Here is a 21,095-nt window from a genome sequence, read left to right as displayed (position 1 = left end):
TTCAATTGTTTAGAAGTACTTTGCATGATGAAAGATTTTTGTCATGACCCTTCGAACATTTGTTACTAATGCATAGTATATATGACTTTTATGTCTCACCTGATTCTTCGGCTTTATCCTGCACATCTTTGGTCAGTGTCTGGGCAGCAGGTGGAGTTACAAAGAGGTCACCACTCTGAATTTGGACATCCTCCCTCTCCGGTTCGTTTGCAGCCTTCCGCCTCACTGGTTTAGCACCATCCTTACGAAGACTGCTCAATGCTCGGCTGATTAATCCTCTTGGTGGGTCACGCGACCTCATCAGCGGCCTCTTTGGGGGATGTCTCGGTGACTCTGCTTCAGGTGGAACATCCTCCTCAGGGACAGCTGATTTCTCAAGGCCGGTGCTGGAGATTGGTGGATCGTCTTTCCGCTTGGTGCCTTTGCCAAGCCGTGCAAATATGTTGATGTCCCCTTGGGCAGTATGGACTTTAACATCTGTACTAGCCTCTTCTTTGGTTTTGGTTTCACTAAAAGCTGAGGGCTGACCAAAAGTTGTTCCTCCAAAAAGCTGCGATGCCTGAGGCTGGAGGGTTTTGGGTGTAAAGCTAAAAGACGACGGGGTGGTGGGCTCTGTGGTGGCAGCCTTAGTGCTGGAGCTGGTGAGTGTGGCTGGTTGGGAGAAGGTGAACTGAAGAGTGGTAGCTGGACCACTACTGCTGTCAGTTGTTAGTGGGTTACTTTGAGAGGAGATAGAGGGGGCTGAGGCTGGTTCAGAGAAGCTGAAACCTAAAGACCCAGGCTTAGGCAACAGAGAAAAACCAGCCGTGGTGGTGGTGCTGGAGGTTGTCTGGGACCCACCAAAAGCTGAGTTGGACAGTGAAGTGGTTGGGGGGTTGGTTGGCTCGGGACTGGCACTAAAGATGGGTTTGAAAAGTGCCTCATTGGCTGGCCTGAAACTAAATTCAGATGGTGCGAAGCTCCTGCTCTGACCTGGCCCAAGCAGACTGGCGTTGGTGGTGGCAGTGGTGGATGATGATGATGGCTGTCCAAACCCGAGAGGCTGAGGCTGACTCACTGTGGGTCTCAGTGGGCTGCCAAACCCAGAGGGCTGCTGGCCGATTGCTGGTGGCTGTTTGCCAAATCCCGAAGCCTGCCCAAAAGCAGGCGTTTGCCCAAACATTGAACTCTGACCAGGCCCTCCAGTCTGTCCAAAAGCCGGTGTTGTGCCACCCCCAAAACCCGTGCTGCTTACTCCTGATGACGGCTGTCCAAACGCTGAAGCCTGGGCAGATGGCTGTCCAAACGCTGAAGCCTGGGCAGATGGCTGTCCAAACGCTGAAGCCTGGGCAGATGGCTGTCCAAACGCTGAAGCCTGGGCAGATGGCTGTCCAAACGCTGAAGCCTGGGCAGATGGCTGTCCAAACGCTGAAGCCTGGGCAGATGGCTGTGCAAACGCTGAAGCCTGGGCAGATGGCTGTCCAAACGCTGAAGCCTGTGTAGATGGCTGTCCAAACGCTGAAGCCTGGGCAGATGGCTGTCCAAACGCTGAAGCCTGGGCAGATGGCTGTCCAAATGCTGAAGCCTGGGCAGATGGCTGTCCAAACGCTGAAGCCTGCGTAGATGGCTGTCCAAACGCTGAAGCCTGCGTAGATGGCTGTCCAAACGCTGTAGCCTGGGCGGACTGCTGTGGAAACGGTGAAGCCTGCGCAGATGGCTGTCCAAACGCTGAAGCCTGGGCAGACTGCTGTGGAAACGCTGAAGTCTGCGCAGATGGCTGTCCAAAGGCCGGGGCTTGTCCAAACATATTGCTTCCTTGAGGGGGCGGCTGACCGAAAAATCCCACACTCTGCGGGGCCTGTGTGCTGGAGCTCTGCTGCCCAAATGACGAGAACAAGCTGGGCTTCACGCTGCTGCTCGGGACTTGGAAAGCTCCTCCATGGGCACTACCGAACGGATTGGGTGTATTCATGGCTCAAATAACGTTTTATGTTAACGTTTTTAAGCATTCGAATAGCAACAAGCAGTAAGGCAGTTCCGGCCTGAGGAGAATTTAAGCTTAAAAGCTGATAAAAAAAAAAAAAAAGAGACGAAAACAGACTCGTAGCTACACTGCTAGCACAGGCTAACACCATGAAAGTATTACTTAGTAAAGTTTGTTTGGCTGCTCATAAAGTTCCCCAGTTAACAGAATTATAGGAATACCCGAAGAAGTGCGTCAAAAAAGATCCCACCTTTTACTGTTTTGTGTTGCTTTTTTGGCTCACGTTTTTCTAAATCCGGTTCCGGTCCGACAAACTTATCAGTCCTCCTTCTGCTAGTAATGCTAAACCATTCGTTCCGCTATGGCCAATGAGGCGGTTGTTAACAGATAAGCGACCATATCTATTAAAAGAAAGAATATATTTCATGAATGTAAATTAGGTTATCAGAGCTGTATAAACCAGAAAAGAACTACACTATCTACTTCCCGGGGACTGCATTCGTGTCACCTCGGAGACTACAGTTTGCTTGTGGCTAACGGCGAAGCTCACCAACCGACAATAAAGTGCTGCCAGGTAGGAGATAGGTTAGTGGGTAACCTTCACCTATGTACCGAGATCTTTCCGTAGCTGTGTTCTCTTCTCGTGTCGGCTGTTTAAAATGGGAGTAGTTTTGAGGAACCTCCAGAAGGTGGTGCCTCTTCGGCGCGCCAGGCTGCGCAGGGACGTGGTCACGCTGAGACACATACTGGGCATCCAGAAGTTCGACCTGGGTATCATCTGCGTGGACAACCAGAAGATGCAGCAGATCAATCACATCTACAGGAAGAAGAACACACCCACGGATGTCCTGTCTTTCCCATTCTACGAGGTAAACATGGCAGCTAAACGTTTTGAATGAACACACTTCTGTTAGTGGAGATCTGGTGGTGGTGGGGGTGTGTTCTGGACGTCTTCTTCTGTTTTTGATTTATTACACTGCTTTGTGTGCAATAAAAGATTCATAAAGTTTCAAAGGCCAAATGGAGCTTCAGAAAAAGCCTCCTTTGTCGTCCAGCTGCTTCTTCTGTGACTCATCAACGTCACCATCTAACAGCATGGGCAAGCAGAGCCTTTGAATGGACTTATCAAGAGCTGTAGGGCAAACTACAGTCAGGGGGTCACAGGCAGCTGTGAACCATCTTAATCTGGCCCTCCACATCCTGAAAGGGAAATAAAACAACCCCAATTAGAAAGCTGAAGGCTGATTTGATTTCATTGTAACTGTCAGCCATGTGTCAGTATCAGTTTTCCACTGTGTAAAGCTTGGCCGAAAAAAATGGCATTGGTACAGTAAAATTATGCCTTTGGTGTGAATGGCTACATTAGGCATAGATGAGTCTGAAGAGTATTTTTTAAGCTCAAAATATTTCTACAGATCTTACACGTATGCTGTGTAAAAGGCTTTCAGTCAAAACTGTTGCCCAATGCTTGCATCATGGCTAATAGTGTCCTTTTCTAATCATCCATATTATCTTCTATGGAAAGCGGCATGAGGTGAATAAGAGTTTTGAAAGAGAGATAGTGTATGCACATTATTTTACTGTTTGGGCATCTATTTGTATTTAGTAGCTCCTTTAATATTAATGTTATTTAATATTCACTCAGGGACGGAAATTGGTGGCTTTCCATCTATTTTAAACCAAAACTGTGAACCTTACTGGTCTGCACCAGGTTACCTGTTTGGCATATATTACCATGGTGATATAGCCAGGTAAAAAATAAAATAAAAGAGAGCAACCTTCATGGCACTAAAAACTTTGACTCTAGGCTCAGCATAGTAGTACATCTCTCTGATCACTTCACTCAGTTTGGAAAGCTTCCTTAAAGGGCCTCTTTTTATTTACCCTCTACAGAATTTAACTAACTTTCACCACTAGGGTGCAGCGTTACTCAAGACTTAACTAGTTAAAATTGAGGTTAAGTTGACCTACTGTGCTATCTTGTGGGAAAGACATGAACACAATCTGCAGGGTTGGGGTAACTTCTCCACTCAAATATCTGTGTGTTTTGTGGGGGTTTATTTAAGGACCTGAGGCCCGGGAAGTTGCCCTGCCCCCTTCACAGAGACGAGCTGAACCTTGGAGATATCTTCCTTGGGGTGGAGTTTGTGATGAAGCAGTGTCAGGAGGAATCCCTGGATCTGCATGGAGCGCTGACTGTATGAAACAGTAACTTAAGTTATCCTGTCCCTCATGCGTGTAATCCGTCAATGCTTCCAAATGAAGCACAGCAGTACCATTTTCTGTGATTAACTGTTTCATTGTTCCTGTTTCAGGTTGTCACTGCGCACGGGATCTGCCACCTGCTGGGCTACAGGCACGAGACAGAGGAAGAATGGACTGAGGTTTGTAAGGAGACAGTGGCTTTGTGTCCAAATTCATTCCTCCACTCAGACTATAGCTCAAATGGAAATACACTTTGTGCTCAAGTCACAAGATCACAACCCATTAGAAGTCCTTAGAAGATGCCTCCATCATCACATCTACAAAGACTCAGTTTTTTCCTTTAATCTGTCATCCATAGGTAGATCTATATGAGCTGAGTCTTTTTTTCTTTTTCTTTTTTAATACCAAATTTATGAACTTCAAACTGTGTGATGTCTGGATGTTCGATGTTGATTAAAGGTGTAACATGTTTGCAGATGCAGCAGAGAGAAAACTACATCCTGAGCGAGTACAGCAGACTCACAGGCCGACACCTAGACCCCCTGATGAAGAGGTGCAGTCAGGACAGGTGACCCTGACTGCTGCCTGCAGGCCTGAGATTAAATATTGCACTATGTGATGGTGGAAACTGCTTCTATACTGTTGTGGTTCTTATATTTATTTGAAGACACCCACTACAGTCTGTATTATAAAATGACTTGTCACTAAACAGTCTGACCTCCTGAAAAAACACTTGATGTGAGCTCTGCTGAAGAGTTTCAAACACCAAAAAACGTCTGTTCTTTCATTGGAATATTTTATTAAAATCTGCTTTAGGAAGAGTCGGTTGTGTATGAAGGGTAGAAAAAGCTGTTCATTCTCACTTCACTAATACATGTTATGCTCTTTACACTGCGTGTAGGACAGCATGTTCAGGAGAGGCATTTAAGAAACGTCAATCAATGCAGACATTAAAACACCTGGAGAATTAACACAGCGTGGTGCAACAGGAAGTCGGCTAATCAGTGCACACTTCCTAAAATCCCCAAATATAAAGACAGAAGTTGTGTCAAATTTGGTCTGCAGTGATTTAATTTTTGAAATTAATGCCATGTTGTGCTAATTTGAGGGAATAATCTGCTGTACAGATTAAGTCTATAATAGCATGTGTACGAGTGAGCTTTTTTTTTTTTTCCTTTCACAGAATAAAAGTTACACAGTCGGTGCCCAGTAATAAACAGAATATTCCACATATTTCATGCCTGACAGGAACTGGTTCATAAAGTGCCCCTTTTATGCTTTTTAAAATTAAAAAATAAAATAAAATCTCCCTACAGTTATAGACCAGAAGACAAACAGAAGTGAAAATATCCAGCATCTCCAACACTCACTACTGTTTATTTATTCCATCATTGAATAAATACTTGTAGGGTGAAACTGCTTTAAAACAAAAACACAGAGCTGCTAAAAGGCATTGTTTGTAGTCCATAACGAATCTACATCACGATGTACTGCCCTAGTAGCAGTGAGTTTGGCACATTTTGAAATAAAGAATCAACAGGTGATTCCGACTGTATTTACAGGTAAAAACGTCTTCCAAACATGGCTACAGCTTTAACAGTCAGTCTGAGAATATTAATGTTATCAACTGACCAATCAGAGCAGAAGACAGGTGCCTTGAAGGGACAGGCACTAAAACGGAGCAGATAACGGGTTCCTTCCCTGAACAATAAGGCGTTTAATCCCACAGTTACACTTTAACCATGTAAATGAGCATAACAGGGGCACTTTAAATGCTTAACACTTGTTCTAAAGGTGTTGAAATAAAAGATATTATGCAACAGGTACTGTATCTTCTCTGGTTATAAAGTAGTAATGACTTCCATTTGCCTTGGCTCATATTTTGGGCTAATTAAGAGAAACCAACCCCCTTCTATATGCAATAAATATAAAAATCTGTTGGCTTTATAGAAGAAACTCTGACTTGCACACTGTTTCAGATTTGACAAACATTCAAAAACAACAAGGTTGTGCGACTTTCCAAAGTAAAGCTTGTATGCACATATTTATAAAACTTTTCTTGGGAGGCACAAGGTCAAAACCCCAAACAAACAACAAAGTGTGATCAACTGAGAAAAGCTCAGTTAAATATTAATGAATGCACGTTCTTTCACACCTCTAAAATATGGAAATAATCACACAAAAAAATATCAGGTTGCACATGAAGTACAAAAAGCAACTGGGAAGACATCCACACTGTGGGACAGAAAGCTGTTTTGAATGGACCAGTTTGTGCCAGTAACAAATATTGCACCAAATGTACCCGCTAAATACAACAACCCTCTAAATTCTATAATAGCTTATACTCCAACATAGAATATATCTTTATTTTGCTTATATGGGAAATAAAGGGGTCTGCAAACATACAATCTACAAAGCACCAGGAGCGCCCAGTGTTTGATAGTTTGAAGTAAAAGTCTGAAGAAAAGTCTTTAAGAAAGAAACAACAAAATTAAACCTTACAAAACCGTTGATAAAATGATAGCAAAGAAAGACTCCAGCCCCAAAAACACGGAGGCAAAAATTGATCCACGGAACATTTTAACTGCATTTCTGGTATCTGAAAGAGTCTTGACAGGTCAGCCCCTGTGTCGGCATCATCAGGTGTTATTTTTATCCTGGCCTTTAGTGATCTGTAGAGGAAAAAGGAAATGCCTGAAGGCTACCTAAAAGGGACGGCAATCAGTAGTATAGGAGGATTCACAGGGCAGCTTTATCTAACAGGATCAGCTGTGGTTGAGTGTGGGTGGGCGTCCAAAGACGTTGCGCTCAGAGGGGCTGCAGGACATTCCTTCCTGCCTCTGAGGTGCTTCCGGCTCCAGATCTCTCCATCTCAGATAGCTGCTCGAACACATCCCTGAGAGATCACAAGGTAGCAGCGTGTTATTAGCAGGGCATCTCACATCATTACAGTGACATCTATAACCAGCTGACAGGAGGACTTGCACACTCACTTGTGCATGTAGAAGAAGATGTATCCGCTACGGTCACGGTCTCGCTGGACAGCTGCTTCCTGCGTGCGAGACACGTCCAGGTCATTGTAGGTCAGCCACGAATGTTTCTTCATGTCGTACACGTCACTGATGTAATGGCCTACAGGGAAGATAAAGATGGGGAACAATCTATCAATATTTGTTCACAGAGCAAGCATTTGGTTCTTGAAGTCTATAGTCATGACAGCGACAGACACAGAGGGCACACCCACGCCATCCACGTATAGACAAGGATGATGTCACCAGCATTTATCCAAAGTTATTGGACAAATATAACCTCTGCCTGACACATGAGCTAACTTTATGGTTCTAGCTTTAGTATACAGTCAGGTAAATAAGTGTTTGGACAATGATACTTTTTCTTTTTTTTTTTTAATTCCACTGTGTTGGTGGCCTGAAAGATTAAAAAACAAAAAACATTTTTATAGCCACATTATCAGTGGCTCCTCCTAAAACCTACAACCATTAAGTTAGCTAATGTCTTAGATTTCAATTCTGTTTTACCTGGTCAGCTAATATTCATCATCTAATATCAGATCAGGACAGGCTAGATCATGTTTTTGCTGAAAGGTGCTGACCATTATTTGAGGCTCTCACAAAATTTACTGCTGAAGACAAAACTAAAGGCAAGAGACCCACAAACCCACACCAAGTAAAGACCACACAGTTTCATCCAGCAATGTTTTCCCTGATAATTTAAGGATTCTTAATATAAATAAACTTTTTTTCTGGCTGCCAATTTCTTCATTGACATTTGAGATAATAAGGGATATAAATAAAGCAGCGTAAACATCAAAGCAGTTCCTTAAAGTGTTCATACACAGTTTTGACTCATCTTCATTGTTCCTGAATAATTTGTCACTGTCAAAACACATGAGGACCTAAACTCGGAGGCACAAACAAACACAAGTGCTCACCAGAGGAGGAGCTGCTCCCGATGTGACTGACCACACTGATGAGTCTGAACGAGTTGGCCAACTCCCCACTCTGTGGATTACAGGATACATAGGCAGGTTAATGCAGGCCACAACCAATAAGTTATCATCAGTCTGCTGCTTTATTTAACTTATTCTGCAGTTTCTTAATCAGTGCGTGTATTTCACCATGTTCTGATTCATAATCAACTCAGTGTCCTGCAGATTATCTAAGACTTTATCTGTGGTGTGTAAACTGACCCTTTATTAAGGTTTACATTTGTAAAACACTGTTTTTATTTTTGCATAGTGATTATACATCCGTTGTATTTAAGGTGAATAAACTATTTGCTGTTTTTTGTGCTCTGCAGCATTTTACACTGTGTGCCAGCTGGATATACCTCTGCGTTTCTCTTCAGGTTCTCGGCTTCTGCTTCAGTGTACTCCATGTCCAGCACATCCTCGTTGCCAGAGTCATCATCCGAGCAGAGCAGATCGGGCAGGGAGTTGTTAAACTCTGTTGAATGAGGAGGAGATGATGACGCCGGTGCAGTATTTTCACATTGCTCAGAGTCTGATTAAAGAACACTTTAAACATTTGTTTGTGCTGACTAAACAGATCTGCAAATATCCAGTCAAATTTCTTTGTTTAGTGGCTGCGTTCAGTCTTATTTACATCGCCACACTGCTGCCAGCTGAGCGGGATCAACAGCAACCATCACAATACAAAAATCAGCTGAACACAGTTGGTCAAATAAGCGTGTGCTGACGATTCCTGGGAGTAAATTGTATTTCTTACCTTGCAAGCTGAGCTCAGTGGCTCTCTTCAAATCATCGTCCTCTCTCATCTCCTGAGCTTCCTGTAGAGATGATGTCACAAGTTTTATTTTCCTGCATCAGGTCTGTTAGTTGGTGAAAGACTTCAGAGTAGTCAATGATATTTAAGGATAATGAGAGATCTACTGTAATCTAACAGCAAATGGAAGGTCACCATTACTGGAAGCTAGAAAAAAAATTGTTGTGAGCATCTAACACTGGTAGAACTGGTGCACCAAACTCAGGTGTTACATTGGATTGGGTCAGAGGGATGTAAATGTAGCATCCCTTCTGATGGGCTCCAACCATTCTCTCTTCAGCAGCTGAAAGTAAGCACTTTTTCCATTTAGGTGCATCAAAGTGTCTCCACTGTGTTGAAATATGAAAACAATTGAGCTGCAGATGTGTTAAATGCTACACAGTCTCTCTCTGGTCTTACATGCTCCTGGAGGCTCTGTGCCAAAGCCTGCTGCAGCTCCTGTTCTTCTCTCTCCTGATCCAGATTGTACTGTTGGACCCAGTCCAGCTCCCCCTGCTGCTGACCACTCTCTGGAGTTTGGTTCTCCTTGTTTTCATCCATGGTCAGGTCCAAGGAGTCCAGCACATCTACAAGAGTTCAGCAAATACTCGAGTCAGCAAACCTGATACGTGAAGTTGGGTTTTTTTGTTGGATTTGTTGGTAACCCAGGGTTTATGTGAATGTAGAAACCCACAATCAATTTAAGCAGCATGTACTTTCAAGAGAATATGGAACGAAACATGAATGAGCCTTTCTTAGAAATGTCACATATAATAAAAACCTGATGCAGATCCCGTATTAAAAAACAAAAAAAACAAAAAAGTCTATTGCAAGTTTAAGTACTCCAAGAAGTGAGTCTGATCACTTGGCAGCCTTCCCGAAATACCTCTGGCCATTTATATGCAGCATGATCTTAATTAATTTTAACTTTAGTGGTCAGCAGAACAAAACAAACAAACAAAATAAATAAATAAACACATCTGCATTTAAGTACCAAAACTCCAATCTAACCACTCTTAAAATTTGCAAATGTTTTCCTAAAATAAAAACTTTGTTTCCCCTGAAAGCTGTACATCTACCATCATCTTTGCTGTTAAGAAATCTTGCAATAGATTTGAAACTCATACTGTCTCTGCTTAAATATCCCGTTAGAGTACCTGCGGGCTGTTTGCTATCTGCTTCTAGCAGATCTGCGTGATAGGCCAAGTCATGTGCATCTGTGTCCCCAAACCCGGTGTCCGGGCTGCTTGTCGGCTCATCATCCAGAGGAGGAGGTGCAGAGAGCCCGGCCTCTTGGCGACTAATCTCCAGCACAGCCGCCAGCATTTCATCATCATTGATGCCACTGAAGTCTGTTGAATCGATTGCTGCCCCCCTCTGAAAACACATTAAACTGTGTCACAACAGAAGACGCCAGAGGAGGCTGGATTCTGTTTGTTAAAGTGTAAAAGCAGATGCTCACGTCTTCAGCGCGATCATCGTCGTCAGGCAGACAGATACTCAGGCGTCGCTTGCGGCTCGCGCTCACCTTCCTGTTAGGCCCCTCTTCGCAGTCAGAGTCCACAAGGATGGAGGTACAGTTGGAGTTGGAAGTTTTCCCTACGATCCTACTACACAAAGTCACATGTTCAGCAAATAAATTCATAAGCCCAAACAGAAAACCCTTCAGTCAGATAACACATTGTTTAAAGAGGTTGTTAAAGCACAAAAGTCATTTTTCCTCTGCAAGTGTTGCAGAACTTACCGAAGAGGCGCTGTGGACGAGTTGACCAACTGTGACGTTTTAAGTGTTCTGGACCTTTGAGAAAAACAAAGGCAAATAAAACTCTTGCTGCTATTGGAGCTCTACTTCTAGGCTGATTGTTAAGTTTTACTTAAAGGAGCAATATTTGCATGTTTTTCCTTTAAATTGCAAACTAAATGCTGACTTTATTACATGTAGTCCTCTCTGGGGTATTAAACCAACATGAAAAATCATGGCTGCAGGAGATGTCAAAACATTGCCAATTGGCCTTTTAAAACTGAAATCACTCCAGCCATCTAATGTATTTACACAGAATTAAATTTGTATGCATATTAAAATGTTTTCTCCCATCTTACAAGGTAGCTTGAGGGCTCCAGCCAAGGCTGATGGGGGGTCTTGTAGATTCGGTGCAGTGGGGGAGCAGGGTCAGGTATCGTGGGATCAAGACCTGCTGACCCAGCTTGCTGTTTAGAGACAGCTGAGCGTTAAAGCTGTACCGTTTCAGGTGTAGGATAAGCACTCTGTGAAGACAAAGGTTTTTAGGCACTTAAATTCTTTTTATTCCATAAGCTGGTTATGCTTTCAATGTTTTCCATATGTGCTGTATCTTTAGTGTTTATTGCGTGTCTTTACTGTGTGTGTTTAAACAGACTGTAGATACCTGGGTAGTTTACTGAATTTATGCGTAACAGTCGCTGATTTCCCGTTGCACTTTTCACACGAATACTCAATTTCCTCCATCTGTAAAAAGAAAAAGTAACTAATTATATATGAAATTACATCCAGCCGATGCTTGTCTCGAAAGAAATTCTATTTTTTGTGTCTCCTCACAAAGGCTCTCTCAGTTTGTAAACTGCAAACTAAAATGCTACAGTGTTTTTTCCTGCTTGAGCCTCATTGCGCATACTAAGCTAATAAGTGCACTCCTCTGACCCTGTTGGTCATTTTTGATCCAACATGGGGGGCATCAGGATGACGGGACCAGTGACTCACCCTAAAAAACAGATCCAGGGAGTCCTGGATGGAGCGAAGCGGCAGTGTCTTCTTTCTTCGCGGCAAGTCGATGGACAAGTCATTGAATTGTTCTCGCTTGTTCACCACCTCGCCACAGCTGCAACACAACAAAGAGGGAATCAAACACCTTTCACCTTCATCGAGAGTTTTGAATGATAGGCAGGAGACCAGCCTCACCCTTTGCACGTGATGGTGTGCTGCACCTCAAACTCCATGTTGACCGCCACGGGGCAGGTGTAGATCCGCGAGGTGTCTGCCTCATCACCAGGCTCTGCTTTGACTGCCGATGACGTTCCCTCCAGACCATTCTCACCCACTACAGAAGATGAGGAGGAGGAGGAGGCGGCCTCGTTCGTTAAGCTCTTATTCATCTTCTCCACGTCGTCCTTCAGCTGGTCCAAGCACTGACTCAAGAATTCATGAGCATCCTGAAAAACAAGAAACATGTAGGGGTTTAAAACAGGATTTTATTCACAGCCACTTTAAACCATAAGCCTGAAAGATTTAACTTTTGTGTGTTTTAGTTTGGGGGGGGGGGGGGTTTGCCTCTCCTGGTCGGTACTTTAGCAATCAGAATTGTTGTCTGAAGAAAGATGCTCAACGGATTTATTTTTTTTAAGTGGAGAAAGTATGGCAATGCCATGTTGGTCCACTTGATTGATCTATATTATTATTAGACAAAAAGAAAGAAAGGGAGAGAGAAAGACAGAAAAACAGAGGGGAGGGGGGGCAGTAAGAGACACTGAGAAAATTTGTTAGAACAGCTATTAAAAGAAGAAGAAAATGAAACAAACAACAAGAGAACACCACAATACAGAGATCAAAGCAACAACCTAGATAAGTGTAAATAACAGTAAATACTAAATATTGAATGTTATAAACAAAAAAACAACAGAGTTGTGATGATGCACATCTATCACAAAACTATGAGCAGGCAGCCTCAAACAGAAATGGATGGGAAGAGGGGGGGGGGGGGGAGAGATCCTCCTTTGAAAGCCAAAAGTCATAATTTGAACCAGCGAACTTTCGCTTTGAAATTGAGACACTTTCTAAAGTCACTTGATTCCATTATAGTCAGCTTTTATTTAATTACATTATCATTGAATTGCTTAGCTCTGTACTGTATCACATGTTTCTACATGTTCTACTGTGTTAGATTTTTACTTATTTATCACTTTTAAAACACTTTCCTTTTTGTTTTTAGCCTCTTTCACATAATTTTACCTCGCTGGACACTTGTTGTGTCGTATTGTATTTTACTGTGCTACACACTACTGTATATGCACACCTTTTTTTTGGTATTGTAGTCTGTGTTCAATTTTTAGCTGTGGCACCAGAGAAATTTTTGAGCAAATACATTATATCTTCAGTCCAAACACACAGAGTAATAATTAGATAATTATTACTAATTAGATAATAATTAGAATTGCAGACTGTCCTTCAGCAGGTATTCTGAGCCCAAAATGAGCTCAACATTAATAATAAACAGTCTTACTGTAATTTGGGACTAGAGGAAGAGGAAGAAGTTAGAGAAAACACTGGGAAAAGCAAACCTATATTACCTGTTTAATTTCTAAACTGTGCTCTTTAAACATAAACCTTCTACTAAAAGTTATTCTCTACACTATTATTCTTAAATTTTCAAAGGTGCAATTTAAAGATTTGTTTTGCTGTCCCTTTTCATATGTGGGCACACAATCTCAACTGAAAAGCATACCTGGTCATATACATGAGTTTAAGTGGGAAACTTACATTCTGCATGTTTCCAGAGAAACGCTCCGCTGTGGAGGAGATGGCACTCTTTACTTTCCTCAAAAGGTCTTTCTTCGTCTCTGGACAGGCCACATCCTTCTTCACCATGAGGTGAGCAAATCGCCTGCACAGAGTGAAGACAGGACACTGATCATAACAAAGTTCATTTAAACTGCTTCCTGTGTCACTTAACACCTATGTTAAAAATGACAACAATCCAGAGTATTGTTAACAAACAACAGTTACTATCAACCTATAATAATATAATACAGTACCTGAGCAAGGCATTGATGGGCAACTTCTTCCATGGGATGCTCTGCCTCAGCATGTCATTAGAGAAGGAGGGGAGACTGAAGAGGGACTGCAGGATGGCATTCATGTAGCAGGTGTTGCCCAGGTTGGAAAATCTTAAATGAATAACAGAAGTTTCAAAAACTGCTTGTTGTTTTGATTTTTCCCTTGTTATTTGGTGTCATGGATCAAATTAATTTCATATCAAGTGGAGCTGGCTTATCTGTACCCTTGCAGTGGAGCCTGAGGCTGTGCCAGGGTAGAGGGCCTCTGCTTGTTCCAGCCACCGTAGTCCAAGGAGGGTCGTACCTTCTTAAAGGGAGTGGAGTGGTTCGGTAGCATGAGGCTCCTTTTGGCTGTGGGGGTCTGTGCAGTACTGGATGGCCTGAGGAGATTTAAAAATCAATCACTGGATGAATAGAAATGTTCTCCCCTGTTATCACCTGGGCCAAGGAGATGACTGGTTCCTTTCATCTGATTTTAACTAATCAAAACCTACCCAGGTTTGAAGCCAGCACTCTAAGCACCCACCATCAGTCTAGCAGGAAGCTTGGAAAAGTCTGCAGGCAGGTGGGAAAGCTTGGCTCAACCTTGTGAAAGTAATTCACTTTTGAAATTAGATCTGGGACAGAATCTTTAGACCTGATTTTTTCTTATCTAAGATTTCATTTCGGATCTTCATAAATATATATCTAAGTCAATCAAGACAAATTGGGAGACGTACTTTTAATTCTAGGTTTAGATTTCTTTCTAATTACAGGAACACAACTCACAAGTATTCTAATGATCTTGAAATTATCTAAAAATTATTAACTAAAATACAGACAGTTAAGATCTTTAAAAAAAAAAAAATCATAGTTTATGTGACTATATTTTATGTCAAAATATTCACTTTCCCTTGCCTGGTAGGATATAATGCACTATCACATAGTGGCGATAATGCAGTTAGAAGCTGTTTGTAACCTTGAAACAAAACACATGATGGCTACTAGCTACCAGGTATCAGCAAAGTGGGAGATAATCTATAAATAGAAGAATCACAGAAAGCCAAAGCTAGCATGGAGGGCGGGTACTGTAGAAGTCATCTTCGAAGAACAATCAAAAGGTTCCCTTTAAATAAGTATCAAATAGTACTGTTTTTAAATTCTTGATCCTAGGTTCAAACTGCTGCTGCTTTGCATTTTAATTGAGCCATGAAGCAACTCACCTGTCCAGAAAAGAGTGGCTCTGGCTGTAGTCTTTAGTCGCAGATCGGCTGCCGTAGAAAGATGATGGCTGAAGGGGAGTTGACCCAAGAGGAGCTACAGTTAAGGAGGCACATGAGTGTATCAGTGTCTGGGAAACATTTGCATAGAGAATGCTGTGCAACTAGATTACAAAAAGGTGGTGCTGCTGGGTTTACCTGAGCTCCTGTTCTCCTCTGACTGCTTCAGCTTTTCTTTGCAGCTCAGAAGAAACTTCCTGGAGGAGGGGTCAGAAGTCGCCTTGTTGTTGCTGAAAAATGTTACTCAAATTCAGTAAAATAAAGTCTATCAATCAAGGTTCGTATTTTGCCGATGAAAGTAGCGACCTACTGATTACCAGTTACAGTTTTAATTATCTCGCCACAAGATTTGCAAAAAACAAACAGGCAGTGGTTCAGACAAAAGGCTGCAGAGATAAGGTCATCCTATGAGTCACCAACAGCACTGCAATTCAGTGCTGATTATACCTCGAGGAGTCGTTTTCCTTTGGGTAATCCTCACTGAGGTCGTTATCAGGAGTGAGGAGTCGCTTTCTCTTCTCGCTCCTGAGAAACAGAAACATCGAATAATTCACATGCCAAATGGGGCAGGATTAAACATTCATAAATTAATTTAATTTATTCTGTGTAATACAGTCTAAAAATTCCCAGCCTGCCTGTTTTCAGACAGTCCTGTGCGAGTGGGAGTGGAAGCCGCTCTGCTCGGGCTGCCGAGAGGTTTTCTCGGTGTCGTGTCCTCCCGGCCTTCTGCGCTCTGCCGCCTCAGTGTCGTCTGAACACACCAGGAGGAATTAAGTTAAACACATGTACGTTTGTCCACATGTGTTTAAGTTAAGATTGTTATTGCATTCTTGATCACCTGTCTCTCCCCGGACGGGTTAGCCTCATTTTTCACAGATCTGTTCCCGAGCACACTGAAGTTGGCACTTCCGAGGGATGATTTTAAAACTGCAGCATAAACAAAAAGTTCAGGGGGAAAAAAAAAAAAAAAAAAAAAAAGCATAAAAATGATCCCGTTACACTGTAGAGTCAGCATCACTTCAAGTTAATCTATGTGCTTGAACTGAAAATAATAAAAAATAATAATAATAAAAAAAAATAAAAATAACACTGCTGCATTGCCATGATGCATAAAGCATTCAGATCATAGATTTAAAAGCAGACTAACACACACCTTACTTCGCAACAACCTGTTGCATAAGTTTTCATGACAGCTACAGATGTTTTGTTTATTTAATAGGATACAAATGAATCCTGTTCTTCAAGCAAACTGATGACATGCAGAGGTGCAAGGCAGCCCAGGTGGAGAAATTTTGTTTTTACACTTAGCAACTAATTTTATTTCTCTATCTGATAAGAAAACTATTCAATCAGATAGTTATTTGTGGTGAATGAAATACATTTACAATTTGAAGCACTTTTAAGCACAACATCTGAAATTCAAGTACCTTTCAAACCTTGAAAAGACAAAATAAAATTCAAGCATTTATAAGGATAAGGATTTCAAGCACCTGTACAAACCCTGTTACTAACATTGGGTATCAATTAAATGTAAACCAAATAGATTAAATGACTAGTACATCTGTTATCAACTAGTGACAATAGCAACAACTAGTCGACTGGTCAGCCAGACGAGCACATCCCTACTTGAAACTCTGCATCAACTTAAGAAATATTAATATATTAACATGAAGCTGCAGAGAAAAAGTGACCATTCTCTGCAGGAAGAGCATACAAGGATTAATTCCCAAAAAAATAAAAAATAAAAATCTTTCAGTTTTGTTTTGTTTGTTTTGTTGTTGTTTTTTAATGTGCAGGGGTGTCATTACCTGGCTTTCCTTGCTTCAGCTTTTCAAGGTATTCTTTAGTCTTCTGAACCAAAGGTGGAGGCATCTTGTCCAGCGTGATGACACTGTTATCCTTCAGAGTCAGGACGATGCGGTTGGCACTCTGGCTAATATTTTTCACGTTCTGGTTCAGCTGAGAGCAAAGAACAGCAAATATTCGGATTCATGATTATTACTATTACATACAATAGTAATATATACATTATCATCGTCATCATCTTTCTCCTCACATCATACTTGTTGATAAAGTATACCTTTGAACAAACTAGTTCTATATGACAAACCTCACTCTATCAGCTATTACTTTCTTCAATAGGTCTTATATCATGCTATCTGAGGAGTGAGGTTCTTCGTAACAAGAGACTCAGAACACTTGACTGTGATGACAAAGTTTTTTTTGTTTTACTTCTCTTGCTCCAGACTATTACAGAAAAGCTCTTATATGTCTGTTTGGAAATTATAACAGTCGTGGGGGTTCAATTTTTTTGACTTTCCTAGCAATGGAGCAAGACAGATTCATTACAGTGTTAGCGCCTCCAAGTTTTCCAGACTTTCCTACAAACTTCAGTTATATTGTGTTGGTAGGAGGGGATCGAGAGAAGGCACACACACTTTATTAAAGAAAGTAATAACAAACTTCGTGTGAATGGGTTAGAGTTTCTGATCTCTTAGACAAACTCCAGCCTCTCTGTCTTAACGCTTTCCCCATCAAAACAACATTTGACAACCTCCCCTGCGCCCATAAAGATGGGTTTTGACACCTGAGTATTTGAATAAATATGTGGTTTGCATAGGCAGAGACCACCTTCAATAACTTCCAATTTAAACCCAGGCATTTTGTTCCATAAGCAGGCCTGAAATATTACAGAAACGGCTAATCTTTAAAAAAAAAAAAAAAAAAAAAAAAAAGAAAAGAAAAGAAAAAGAAAAAAAAAGAGCATCCAAGGTTACTCCTAGTAGGGGAGAGTTAAACAGCAGCAGATGCTGTGGTCCTTGTCCTGCATGGCCTACTAGCCATGAACCAGTTTATCTCCTGATGCAGGTTTGGGTCAGAGTGACCCACCAGGTCACAGCAGATCAGCAGAGCAGAATAAGGACTAAGATAGGAGTGGTTAAGTTGAACTGCAAAAACAAGAGGTTTACTAGTAGGGAAAAAGAGGACAGGAAGCTAGCTGTTTTAGCAGCAACTGAACTTTCAAAATAAGAGGAAGGGTAATATTAATTATTCTTTTTAGACCCAATCACATCAGTCAGTCTGAAATATTTTAGTTCTGGAATATGGGATCATCTAAAAGAAGTACAGGCATGCATTAAAAACACTTGACCCGAGGGCTGAACAAACCCTGGTATGTGCCATGGGTGAGATTATGTTTCTAATCCGGTTCATTCATGGCTTCAGTGCAGAGCTACTGCTCATTCATTGCATAATGCCTCAAAGCTGACAGCTTAGATTCTTCTAGTACTGACATGAATCAGACATGTAAGACTGATTTATGGGGTGCCATTTAAAAAGAAATATCATCATTTAGCCATCCATTCTCTCTCTCTCTCTCTCTCTCATTAAAATTATATATATTTATAATTTAACTCAGAAGTAGTTTTTAAATTTAATGTTGTTGAAACAACAAAGTAATAAAAAAAATAAACCTATCTGATCGAGAAATCACTCATCTTTGGAAAAGAGAGTTTATTACAGACAAATGGCTTTCCAAAATAAAAGCTATACTATACGCTTCTTCTGGGGTATACTCTCAGCAGCATATTAAACATATCAGGTCCCCATAAGGAGAATCATGTGCTAACAGCTGTCTAAATGACTCAGGTAAAGTTTGTAACATGCGTGCTTGTTGTTTTTGTCTGCCTCCACTTGTCTTTGCACTAGGATGATGTCGGAGTAAATGTGCAGTCATATTCGTTGTGTTCCCACTAGTGCTGTCAGCGTTAATCTGAAATGACGTTAACATGACAAATCTCCGTTAACGAGCTACCGCGGATCGCCCCGTGCATGGGGCTGGACTGCGTCAACACGTTAACGAGCAAACTGCGCTAACGCAGTAGTTCCCACCCATGTAATTGAGCATTGCGTGGCACATCCGACATACTGTTTTACTTTTGTCCATGACGCGCTTACCTTCAGGGTCATACTTCACATGAAGACCAAAATAGTTCCAAACGCCAGATCTGAATGAGGGTGGGGGAGGTTCAATTTGCCATGTTGCAACGAGCTTAGCTTCTGTCTTGCTAGCTTGTGCTGCGCTCAGTGGATCTGCGCTTGACAGTGCAGCCTAGGCGGAGTAGTCGAACGCAGATCCACTGAGCTCTCAACACAGACAGCATCGTCAGAAGAAAAGTTGATAAAATAAATTAAAAATTTTGTATTGTTCGATACATATGCGTACCGAAACGAAAGCACTGTATCGAACGGTTCAATATCGATACGAGTATCGTTGCACCCCTAATATTTTTGTATTGTTCGATACATATGCGTACCGAACGGAAAGCACTGTATCGAACGGTTCAATATTGATACGAGTATCATTGCACCCCTAATATTTTTGTGTGTGGTTTCTTGCAGGATTATGAGGGTTCAGTGTCTTTTTCTCTGTTTTTAAATCAGCTGTTTAATTTGCAAGTCTGGTGCATTCTTACATTTTTTTTTTTTTTTTTTTTAAACGTTCCTCTCATCTAACTCATTCACTCTTACACACCAAAATAAGGCGGTGGCATGACTCACCCCAAGGAATCTTATTTTGACATGTGAATTGACACAACAATCCCAAGAATAACAGGCAACCCACAGTACCTTCTGAGCCAGCTGACCCAGATAAAACAATACTCTATCTGGATGAAGTGCAAAAGGTTGCTAGATCATAATCAAAAGGACCACTAAAATCGAAATCAGTACCTCTTAGGACATTAACAAAAAAATGACAATAATAAAGACCAATGTGAAAGTAAGACATTTTTTGGGGTCTTATAAACAACAGTAAACACAGTAAAACACAAAAAAAACAGTAAAATACCTGGAACGTTTTGGAAGCTCCTCCACAGTTGAATCTCAGGCAGAGGTTAACTTTATTGTCCTTTTCCAAAATCTCAAACGTCCCTTCTTTCCACCTGGTGGTGCCCAGGTCCAGACTGGTGAAACGGATCTTCACAGCCCCAGCGCTGGAGAGTTTGGGCACTACAGTTGCCATGGCTTTCTATCCCGTTGGTGCACTTGGGAGACTGGGACTCAAACTAATCCTAAAAAAGACAAATTGGATCCGCTGTCACACAATCTGAGCACATTATATTTATAACAACTGAATGTGTTCAGCAGGAGCAGTTTAAACCAATGGTCAGGTAGTTCTGAATTTGATTACTCTAGTTAAATACTGCAGGAAAATAATGAGCTTAACGAACAGAAGCAGCCACTAAAATGAACATAGCACCTCTTTTTGTAATAACACTAATATCACCTGTAGTCGTCTCGGTGAAAGCAACTTCAAAGTTTCCGAGGCTGAGCTCAGATAACGAGAGCAGGCAACCCACGTTGTCAAAGTCACAAGAAAGTACAAACCATCCAAAACAAGCTGACAGGAGTCAGCGCAGCATCTCGCAGCAGAAAAGCGGACAGCACGCTCGCAATGCATTTCTGACAAATAAAACAGCTTGTTTGGCTGCGTGTGGCAGCTCGTGCCTTGTGATTTTCTTTGCTAGCAGCTTCAATAAAAGCCCATGTTTGCATCTGCCATCAAACTAGCCAAACTAACGGCCACTCTGAGTCGCGGTAGCCAACGACTGGTACGTGCACAACAACACGGGATGTTCCCTCTCAGCTCAAGGCATCGATGCTCCCACAGAATTACCTGTCCAAACCGGCAACTCCAAGAAAAGGTGCTAGCCAAAAGTAAAAAAGCCCCTTTCGATGCGGATAATGTCGTATGCCCGTCCGCAGCCCCTGAATGGGATGGAGGAGGCCGACGTTAGCACCTCGGCTAACAAGCTAACGGACGCTAGCTAACTGGCTAATTTGCTAGTCTGTAATTTGGTGATGGAAAGCGTATCGCGTTGCGATTACACCGAGCAGGTACTTACCTATCGATGACGAGAGCTTGTCTTCAAACTTCTAAAAGTCCGGTGTCGCTTCTGTAGCTGCTGAGCAGGCAGAAAGTTTGTTTTGCCGGCATTCACCTGCTCTCCGGTGCTGTTGACAGCAGAGCAGCACACGACGCGTCGCTGAGCTGCGCGATGATGGCGGGAATGTGAAAAT

At 42.0% G+C, this 21,095-nt stretch overlaps 3 protein-coding genes across 5 annotated transcripts in view; 1 reads left to right on the top strand and 2 right to left on the bottom strand.

Annotated features, from left to right (window-relative positions):
• mcm3ap (minichromosome maintenance complex component 3 associated protein) overlaps positions 1-2,835 on the bottom strand; it is a 13,582-nt gene extending 10,747 nt beyond the window's left edge. Inside the window, exon 1 of the mRNA XM_086267597.1 lies at positions 100-2,835. Within this exon, the coding sequence (XP_086123723.1) occupies positions 100-1,951 (1,852 nt within the window). The 5' untranslated portion in view covers positions 1,952-2,835. The remainder of the gene's footprint in view (positions 1-99) is intronic.
• Positions 1,820-5,308, top strand: ybey (ybeY metalloendoribonuclease). The gene is made up of 4 exons (XM_086267604.1): positions 1,820-2,832; positions 4,030-4,161; positions 4,279-4,347; positions 4,645-5,308. The coding sequence occupies exons 1-4, from the start codon at positions 2,623-2,625 to the stop codon at positions 4,738-4,740; spliced, it is 507 nt and encodes a 168-aa protein (XP_086123730.1). The 5' UTR covers positions 1,820-2,622; the 3' UTR covers positions 4,741-5,308.
• Positions 4,942-21,095, bottom strand: usp37 (ubiquitin specific peptidase 37). 3 transcript variants are annotated; one of them, XM_086267599.1, is made up of 24 exons: positions 20,692-20,761; positions 19,864-20,086; positions 16,823-16,973; positions 15,853-15,941; positions 15,650-15,765; positions 15,462-15,539; positions 15,153-15,244; positions 14,958-15,051; positions 13,980-14,135; positions 13,735-13,866; positions 13,460-13,583; positions 11,885-12,135; positions 11,687-11,804; positions 11,355-11,434; positions 11,050-11,214; positions 10,694-10,747; positions 10,412-10,559; positions 10,107-10,326; positions 9,370-9,536; positions 8,914-8,974; positions 8,516-8,631; positions 8,118-8,187; positions 7,162-7,300; positions 4,942-7,064 (listed from the first exon to the last, which is right to left on the bottom strand). In XM_086267599.1, exons 2-24 carry the CDS (start codon positions 20,035-20,037, stop codon positions 6,977-6,979), a joined length of 2,883 nt encoding a protein of 960 aa, XP_086123725.1. In that variant the 5' UTR covers positions 20,038-20,086; positions 20,692-20,761; the 3' UTR covers positions 4,942-6,976. The 3 variants fall into 3 exon arrangements, with proteins under 3 accessions (XP_086123725.1, XP_086123724.1, XP_086123726.1); XM_086267598.1 differs by lacking the exon at positions 20,692-20,761 and adding an exon at positions 20,921-21,095 and having other exon boundaries at positions 4,943-7,064; XM_086267600.1 differs by lacking the exon at positions 20,692-20,761 and adding an exon at positions 20,921-21,095 and having other exon boundaries at positions 4,943-7,064; positions 10,412-10,556.

The sequence above is a fragment of the Aulonocara sp. 'chitande type north' Nkhata Bay genome, linkage group LG16 (genome assembly GCF_057382095.1).
Source record: "Aulonocara sp. 'chitande type north' Nkhata Bay isolate Kocher_YH1m ecotype deep benthic linkage group LG16, A_spYH_male_GT1.1, whole genome shotgun sequence".
NCBI lineage: Eukaryota > Metazoa > Chordata > Actinopteri > Cichliformes > Cichlidae > Aulonocara > Aulonocara sp. 'chitande type north' Nkhata Bay.
This window is presented reverse-complemented; position numbering and strand designations above follow the sequence as displayed.

What these genes read in the sequence shown, in the direction of transcription:
- usp37 (XM_086267598.1), bottom strand. Translation starts at nt 20,037, where the DNA reads ATGGCAACTGTAGTGCCCAAACTCTCCAGCGCTGGGGCTGTGAAGATC. An exon ending in ACCCGTCCGGGGAGAGACAG is followed by an intron (nt 15,766 to 15,852) that starts GTGATCAAGAAT and finishes TGGTGTGTTCAG; the next exon opens with ACGACACTGAGGCGGCAGAG. An exon ending in AGATAGCAAACAGCCCGCAG is followed by an intron (nt 9,537 to 10,106) that starts GTACTCTAACGG and finishes GAACTCTTGTAG; the next exon opens with ATGTGCTGGACTCCTTGGAC.
- ybey (XM_086267604.1), top strand. Translation starts at nt 2,623, where the DNA reads ATGGGAGTAGTTTTGAGGAACCTCCAGAAGGTGGTGCCTCTTCGGCGC. An exon ending in ATCTGCATGGAGCGCTGACT is followed by an intron (nt 4,162 to 4,278) that starts GTATGAAACAGT and finishes TTCCTGTTTCAG; the next exon opens with GTTGTCACTGCGCACGGGAT. An exon ending in CAGAGGAAGAATGGACTGAG is followed by an intron (nt 4,348 to 4,644) that starts GTTTGTAAGGAG and finishes ACATGTTTGCAG; the next exon opens with ATGCAGCAGAGAGAAAACTA.